Genomic DNA, 9162 nt, shown 5'->3' with positions numbered 1-9162 from the left:
TTGTGGTAGGCTGCATTTGGGTGTCTACCCTATGCCGCCATCTTGGTTTCTCTATCCCTTGGGGACTCTTAAGATCTTCCTGCTCGTGGAACATGTATTTCCTGTTATCTGCTTCTTGTGCATGTGGTCAATAACATTTCTGGGGCAGGACTTCTCTGTCCTACAACCGAAAGAGTATGCCAGTCTAATGCATGGGGACAAGTGGGAAGTCTTGGACCCAAGGCCAACTCTCCAATCCAGCTTTACCTGTCACAAAGGTGTTCATTTTGATCTTTATCTGATACCCCTATTTCTCAATTGGTTCAGAACCTATGGGGACATAGAACACAATCTGATAAACAGAATACAGTTTGGGGAGGGCAAGGGTCTAAGTCTTCCTGGGAGAGTAAAAGGGTACTAAACTAAGGAGAAGATACTTGAGTTGGAAGGAGGAGTGGACATTTTCTACACAGCTAGAGGTAGGGAGAGAGACATGGCTAGACATGCCAGGAGCTATGATATGGTGGAAGAGAGTAAGGCACAAAGGGGTGAAAGAGCAAGCTGTGTTCTGAAAACAACAAGCAGTGGGAGGAACACAGTTGCCAAAACAAGGCTCAACAGAAAGCTCTTGAAATTTTGATATTATTTTATTGTTAGTGGAAAAGAGAAAAAAAATCCTTTTCCTTCTAAGTTCTCAGCTTGGATACATGTAACAAAACAAAAACAAAACAAAACATACACACACACAAGAAAAACACAACAACACCCCAAAACAAACTACCGTGTTTCCCCGAAAATAAGACATCCTCCGAAAATAAGACCTACTTACAGGTTTCCTTCTGAGTGAAATATAAGGCATCCCCTCCAAAATAAGGCCCCCCCTAGGCTAAACATGAGAGATTTGGTCCACTGATTCTGAAAGAAATGGAGTCACAAGAAATTCACCAGGAAATTCAGGAATTGGATTGTTATGATGATGTTCCAGAAGATGGTGATATGATTGTCATTGAATAAATGAGTAAATTCTTGATACTGTAAAATTCACAGTTTGTCTGGTTTGTGTTGACAACTACCGTACTACTGTACCATATACAGGTAATAAATTTCCTTTATTTTCATTTAACAATAAATGTGTACCGTAATAGTCTTCATCCCTTGAAAATAAGACCTAGTGCATCTTAGGGAGCAAAAATTAATATAAGACACTGTCTTATTTTAGGGGAAACAGGGTAGATTAAAAAGAGAAACAAACAGAAATTTATTAACATGTATCATCTCATTTACTGGGTTGGGCAAAAGTATGTTTACAGTTGTGAGTGTGAAACACAGAGTTTATTCTTATATTATTATTATTATTATTTATTGTACACAAAATTCATGCAGGGGGAGGGGTTGGGTGGATGTCCCTCAGCCCAGCCTGCACTCTCTCCAATATGGGACCCCTTGAGGGATTGTCTGACTGCCTGCTTAGGCCCAATTGGGCAATCGGACATCCCTCTCACAACCAGGACTGCTGGCTCCCAACTGCTCAACCACTTAAAACTGAGGGACTATTTTGGGAGGGAGCTGTGAGAACTGAGAGGTTAGTTGATAGTGTAAGGATTCTCAGAAGGTGGGAGGGAAGGTGAGTTCTACCGGTAAAGGGCTTGTTTAAATGGCAAGGTCCAGTCCTCTGTCGATACAGGAAGGAAGGAAGGGAGTGTGAGGATTACAGACTTACATAGATTTACAAGTTTGGTATGGAGAGATTGGCTTCTATTTTCTCTGTAACAAAAGAGGAAAGGTTAACTGTATCTCCAAATATTAGCAATAACGGTGCCTTGTAAGCGACTTGTTTTATATGTGGGTGGATGCCTTAACTCCCCAACTGTTCCGCAGGTAGCTAAATTACCTATATCCCTGTGCACAGCGGTGAGAACAGAAACAATAGGTGCTTAATAAATACTCGATTTATTTTTATTCTAATGATGATAAGTAATTATGCCCTTAGGTCAAGGAAAAGGATAAGCTCTAATCAGGCCCCTATAACAGGCACCTGACAAGTGTGAGGGATGAGATTCGCAGAAGGCGAATGACAGCCCAAGAGAAGGACCGCCGCCAGCTCCCTCCTTTCCGCCCGGGGCCCTAAGAGTTAAGAACAACGAGAGCTGGTGCCGCTGTTTCCTAGAGAGGCCGCGAAAAGCCGCCGGCTCCTCCTCGCTCCCGTCTAGCGGTTTTCGAGTTTAGGACCCTGGGTTGGTGGGGTCAGGAGAGGGGCTCCTTCCTCCCGGACTTCTGGGCCTGCGGGGGGATGCAGGGCGCCTAGTGTGTAGCCCCAGAACAGTGAGTTCCTTGCGGGGGCGAGGGGGTGGGTGAAGGGAGCAGAGGACCGTGGGCAGGAGTGAAAGGTGCACCGCGGGTCCCGCTGCCCGCGCCGGGGACGGAGGGCCCAGCGCTCCCTCTCCGGGGCCTCTGCGCCTCTCTCGCCCGCGGGGTCCCATAAGAACACTGGTCAGCGGGTGACGCTCTGGTCTCCTGGAACCTCACCTCGAAGGGCACCCCAGCGCATGGTTCAGGCAAGGGTTCTTCATTAGCCAAGCTTGGGCCAGTGCACTCAGGCCCCATCCTAATGCCCTATTTGGACGCTGGCAGGGAAGACTGGCCTGCTCTATCGAGTGACACCCTAAGGACAGCCTTTTAGTACCATTTATGGCTTTGAGTGTGCTGCCCTTTGAGGGAGCCAGGGCCCCTGAGGACCCCTCTACTGTCAAAAGTGAGAGTTTCTTAGCAGGAGAAACGCTGGCACGGGTTGTGTTACCCAGGCTCTCACTTCCTTTATAAGGACTTTGAGAGAAATATGTAGTAACTTAGAAAGCAAAACATACTGCTCCATGTGAACCTTTTCTTTTTTTCCGATTCAGCTTTCATTCCCCCACTCAAACACGGGATATTTATAATTGAGACTGGTTGCACCTTTTCTTATAACACATCCCTAATTGCTCAGGATGCTTAGGGAATTCCAGCTCCATTGGTATAAGGTCTAGGGATGTCCATCCGTTCTCATCCAGTGAATGCATTCTAAATAAAGGCCTTCTTTGAGGCTCATTTGTAGTTTGGGGTTATGCACAGCTCTCTGATTCGTTCTCGTTTACTGTAATAATAGCTGAGTGTGTGAGTCAGTGTCCAGCCTTGGCACTGAATCTGCTCTCCCACTCTCAGATTGTGTGGCCTTGGGAAAATTTATTGATGTATTTTTAAACTCATCTATAAAATGTTGGTAATCGTCTATATGCCTGAGGGCTGTGAGAATTAAGTGGGAAATAGTATGTGTAAGTTATTCAGTTTACTTCACTAGTAGTAAACGTTTTCTCCTTTTTCATATGCACACCTTTGTATATCTTTTAGGCTTTCATTTTCCCCAAGTTATGTATTCTTTACATATTAACTTGGATGCCAAGTTCATAAGTTCATATATAACTGCCTTCTAGTGATAGATCACATTTCTTGGTCCCTTAAAGTAGGTCAGGGATTGTATTTGGCTGCAGAAGATAAAGTTGAGGTTGAAATGGATATTGGGATTATGATAGACTTAGAGGCAAGAAAGAGGTCTCTCATTAGCTTTCTTTTAATAGTTAGTGGTTATTGTTTAAAATTATCCTAGCCCTGCTTTGCACTAATTTCTTGTTACTGGTTAAAGAAATCCTAACTTTCTTTTGAAATTGACTTAAAAGGTTACAGTCTCTGTCAAGGACCAAGTTATTCTTTCTTAACTAAACAGGGTGCTTTCTCTTTAGCGGCTTCTTATACCTGCATATTGATTCTTGAAGTCTTATTATTGGTTCCTTTCCCCTGCCCCAATACAAAACAAAAACTTTGTTTTTTAATTAAAAGTGTTTCTAAGCTCTGAGTGGACAATTAGTATTGTATTAATTCTATTTTTAAAGCCTGATATTCGTATTTTAATGTGAAAATTTAATTTTAAAAATTATTTCCTTGGAAAAGATATTAACTGTTAATTCTAATCACTTGCATATGAGAAAGGATTTTCTGAAAGGACTTCTAAAGATCATATTTCTTATTTTTAGTGTTAGCAGACCATTCTATGCCTACAATTGTTATGTTACAATGACTGGGAAGGAAGGAAGAAGAATAAATTTTAACAAATACCTCCACACATGACCTGTTTCCTCCCACAGGATTTCTGACTGCGAACCTGATGGTGATCATTGTGATGGAGCAAGAGAAAAACTTGTTGGTCTCAGATTCTAAATGCTTCACCAAAAGGAAGAGTTTTCAAAGCTCTTTTACAGGTGAGGAATCAAGAAGATGATCTGAATACTTTGGAAATGCATTATAAGATGTGCTATAGTGTAGAGAGAATGGGGCATTAGATGAGACAAACTTTGTGTTAACTTACAGCCTTAGTTTTCTCTTTAAGAAAAAGAAATGTCATATATATATATATATATATATATATATATATATATACACACACACACACACATACATACACACACTATATGCAAGGGTGCTGGTTTTAGTAAATAAACATTCATACCTTAGAGAAACTATAGTTTCAGTTCCATATCACAATAAAGCAAACATCTCAATAAAGCAAATCATAATCTGGTGCAGGTATTTGCTGTCAATTTGAAAAAAATGCAACATCTGTGAAATATAGTAAAGCTAAGCACATTAAAATGAGGTATGCCTATAGTATGTGTAGTGGCTATCACAGTTAATATTCAGATATTGTCTAGTTTTCACCTCAGATGGTGTCCTATTCAGTTTCTCCTCTACTCAGATCCCATTTTTTCTTTTAGGCCTTTAAGTATAAAAGTAGTAAATTTATTTTTAATACATACCTTGGCAATTGCTGACAACTGTTCAAATACTTGATTAGTGTTGTTACTAAGTATAAAAATTTCATTTGCTTCTGATGTTAAGTAAAACTAGCTTTAAAAACATTTTTTATAAAAAATAATTTAGAAGGTTTTTGTTATTTCCTCTTTTCAATTGCAATTCAGAATTACCCAGTCAGAGATTAGGAACTATATTTAAAATATTTGTTTATTTTTGCAGGAGATGAAAGTAAGAATAATTTAGAAACTACTCAACACAATAACTATAAGGCAGATAAAGAGAGAGCCTCAAAATGGTCTAAAAGAGATGGCCTGCAAAATTGTAAGCATGAGGATACAAAAGAAATACCACTGACAGGGTCCCAAGGAGATGAAACTCAGTGTAATAGTTTCTATGGGAATAATGGCAAGTCAGAGAATCGCGAAAATTCTACAGGAAAAGAGGAAGAAAAACCCAATGATGGGGGATGGGACCCAGGAGAACACACCAGTGCCTCTGTCCAGCAGAATTCATCCTTCAGAGACAAACCCTACAAATGTTCTGAATGTTGGAAAAGCTTCAATAACAGTTCTCATTTGCGTGCTCACCAACGGACCCATTCAGGAGAGAAACCTTATAAATGCTCTGAGTGTGGGAAATGCTTCAGTAACAGCTCTCACCTGATTCAACATCTGAGAACACACACAGGAGAGAAGCCCTACCAGTGTGGGGAATGTGGGAAAAGCTTCAGCAATACTTCCCATCTTATTATCCATGAGAGGACTCACACAGGAGAGAAACCCTATAAATGTCCTGAGTGTGGTAAGAGTTTCAGCAGCAGCTCTCACCTGATTCAGCATCACAGATTACACACTGGTGAAAAACCATATGAATGTGCTGTTTGTGGGAAATGCTTCAGCCACAGCTACGTCCTAATAGAACATCAAAGGACTCACACCGGAGAAAAACCTTATCAGTGCCCTGACTGTGGGAAGGGTTTTAGTCAGAGTTCCAGCCTGATTCGCCACCAGCGGACACATACAGGTGAGAAGCCCTACAAATGTAATGAGTGTGGAAAAAGCTTTGGTTGTAATTCTACTCTAATAAAGCATCAAAGAATACATACAGGAGAAAAACCCTACCGGTGTACGGAATGTGGGAAGAATTTCAGTCGAAGTTCAAACCTTATTGCACATCAGAAAACACACACAGGAGAAAAACCCTATGAAAATTCAGATTGTGAAGAAAGTTTGAGTCAGAACTGCAGTGTGATAGAAGAATGTCGGACCCACTCAGGAGATAAGCCATATAAATGTTGTGAATGTGGAAAGAGTTTTGGTCTCAGCTCCCATCTCATCAGACATCAGAGGACACATACGGGAGAAAAACCTTACAGGTGTTCTGAGTGCTGGAAAACTTTTAGTCAGAGTTCCACCCTGGTGATTCACCAAAGGACACACACAGGAGAGAAACCTTATAAATGTCCTGATTGCAATGAGTGCTTTAGTCAAAGCTTTAACCTTATCAGGCACCGGAGGACTCACATAGGAGAAAAGCCTTACAAATGTACCGACTGTGAAAAATGCTTCAGCAGAAGTGCCTACCTCAGTCAGCATCGGAAAATTCACATAAAAAAATCTTTTCAGTCTCCTGAGGTTGAAGGTTTTCCTCCTGAATGGACTTGGAAAGACTGTTCAGGGGAACTGGCCATCATCTCGTCATTTTCAGTCCCAAATTCATCTTCCTCTTAAGTCCCAAAGTCCACTTTTTTTGGGGACATTAAGGTGTTCTCTGATTATTGCACTACAAAGTGAAAAGTGTCCAGCATGGCCATGGGTAAACCTGAGGAGGGGCAGTGAAGGATTAAAAAAGACAGACAAAAGAATACAGTTGGGACCAGGTGGATCACTGCCTGGATGAGGAAACAAGTGACACAGCCTATAAGTCGAAGCTTTATTTTATAGTCAGATCACACAAAGCAAAACAAGGGGAGTGGTCAGCATGTTTACCTGTTCTTTCGAGTTTCAAATCTATTTTGTTACTCAAGCCTTGTTTTGGCAGCACTTATTGCACCTCCCACAGCCCATTAGCTACTTAGGAACAAGGGAGGACTAGACGGCCAAGCTTAATTGTGCTAGGAGGACTCTGCCCTCCTGGGACTTGTATGTGGCTCTGCCACAGGTCAGCCTGAGGCCTGATCCTAGAGCCGCTTCCTACACAAAGTCTCTTTGGTTTGTTTGCCAAAACATCTAGAAAAGGTCAACTTCTTGGTTAAGAAAATGGGAAGATCTAGATCACTAACTAGGTCATTGAATCTGCCCAGTGAGAGATACTGCCATGGATGGAGAAAAAGAAGAAATTAGTTTTGATGTAAGGTAAGATGGGTAGAGCTTTAAAAGAAAACCTAAAGTGTGCCCTGGCTGGTTTGGCTCAGTGGATACAGCATCAGCATGCGGACTGAAGGGTCCCAGGTTCGATTCTGGTCAAGGGCACATGCCTGGATTGCAGGCTTGATCCCCAATAGGGATTGTGCAGGAGGCAGCCAATTAATGATTTTCATCATTGATATTTCTCTCTTTTTCTATTCCTCTCTGAAATCAATAAAAATATATTAGGAAAAAAAAAAAGAAAGAAAAAGAAAACCTAAAGTGTAACCCTGGGAGTAAGCAAAATGACACCTGAGAGCCTGGAGCCAAGATGCCCATTGAATTGCCTTATTTTCTCTTTCCTGATCGGATGGCAATAAATCATTACTAGTCTCAGGGATTTACCCAGAGAAAGATTTTTTTGAACAAATAATCTGATTTCCTGGTTGTTCTTTGGGTCTTAAGGAAAAAAAAGATTCATTTTTAAAAATGCATTTTCAATTGCTGAACATTAACCTCTGTAGTATTAGAACTGCACTAATATAATAGCCACTAGCTACATTTGTCTATTTAAGTTTATATAATTAAGATGAAATGAAATTTTAAATCCTGTTCCTTAGTCACACTGGCTAGTTGGATCATCTTGAAGTTGGCCTCAGACACCGGGGTGTTCTTAAGATCCAGTAAAATGGCACAATCCTTTTGTTATTGTTTATCCTGTGAACATGAAGGGCTTGACTAAGAGTGAGTAGGCTGACAATGTAGCACATCAGTATTGTAATATGGCAGGCATTTGGGTAACTGCTGTCTTTTCTGTTGGCAAATTACCCTTCCTGTTATTCCCCTATCTCTTTCATTTTGTGTTTGTTCTCTTTTACCTCTTTGACCCTAACCTCCTCTGCCTTGTTCAACTATATTCTAACCCCAAATTAGGTGTGTTTTTTTTTTTTTCTTCTTTTTTTCCCCTATCATTTATTTTGTTTCCCTTCCTCCCCTCTCCCATCTTTTCCTCCCAGTGAACTAGGAATCAAGTCAAGGCTATGGATGGTCCAAATGCTTAGTTATAAAAGATACAGGATTCTTTGCAATCATTACATAATGGTAATGTGGCCACTTATAAGCAGAGGTAGTTTGTGGGTGCTAAGACAGCTAAGTTTCTGGTTTAACATTGCTTGACTGGTAAAAGCAACAAATATCCTAGGATTTGACACAATTCGGGTTGAAGTGGATGCTTTAGTTGAAAAAAGGGACAGGATTAAAAATTTGAGCCGTGAATAAATGGTCAGATTAAAAACGTATTAGTTGATTAGACAAATACAGGTGGAAGATTTTCTCTTAAAATAGTTTACTTTCTGATCATTAAAGTCAGAGTTGCTAAAATATACAAAGAAGTATAAAGAAGCCGAAACCGGTTTGGCTCAGTGGTAAAGAGTCGGTCTGCGGACTGAAAGGTCCCAGGTTCGATTCCGGTCAAGGGCATGTACATTGGTTGCGGGCACATCTCCGGTAGGGAGTGTGCAAGAGGCAGCTGGTCGATGTTTCTCATCGATGTTTCTAGCTCTCTATCTCTCTCTCTTCCTCTCTGTAAAAAATCAATAAAATATAAAATAAAAAAAATAATATAAATTCATGGAGAAAGAAGTATAAAGAAGAAAACATATAAAAGTATGAAGACCAAAATAAAAATCACCTCAAATCATTTTCCTTTGAGATCACTTACCATGAAAGTTCTGGGATCTTTCCCAATAACCACTTTTCTAATATATTAGTGAATGTTACACAACTTGTTATATGTTATTGTCTTTTTTCCTAATTCACATCATTTTTCAATTTTCTTGTTTTAAATTATTATATGGTTTTTCTTGTTTCCTAAATACTGCACTGAATGATGTACCATAATAATTTAATTGTTTGATGTTAGATGTTCATATTGTTTCCAGTTGTTTGCTATTAAAAATAACACTACAGTGAACAGGGTTTGTTTGTCTTTTGGTTG

General features: G+C 40.2%; 1 protein-coding gene and 1 long non-coding RNA gene across 2 annotated transcripts; one reads left to right on the top strand and one right to left on the bottom strand.

The window, feature by feature from the left end:
• Positions 1-258: 258 nt before the first annotated feature.
• Positions 259-3888, bottom strand: LOC311612116. The gene is made up of 3 exons (XR_014793230.1): positions 2506-3888; positions 1700-1743; positions 259-309 (listed from the first exon to the last, which is right to left on the bottom strand). It is a non-coding gene; the product is annotated as an uncharacterized lncRNA (long non-coding RNA).
• Positions 2067-8568, top strand: ZNF572 (zinc finger protein 572). The gene is made up of 3 exons (XM_084864864.1): positions 2067-2301; positions 4155-4268; positions 5041-8568. The coding sequence occupies exons 2-3, from the start codon at positions 4175-4177 to the stop codon at positions 6549-6551; spliced, it is 1605 nt and encodes a 534-aa protein (XP_084720990.1). The 5' UTR covers positions 2067-2301; positions 4155-4174; the 3' UTR covers positions 6552-8568.
• The last annotated feature ends 594 nt before the right edge of the window (positions 8569-9162 follow it).

This window comes from Pipistrellus hanaki (assembly GCF_964339955.1).
Source record: "Pipistrellus hanaki genome assembly, chromosome: 17".
Lineage (NCBI taxonomy): Eukaryota > Metazoa > Chordata > Mammalia > Chiroptera > Vespertilionidae > Pipistrellus > Pipistrellus hanaki.
This window is presented reverse-complemented; position numbering and strand designations above follow the sequence as displayed.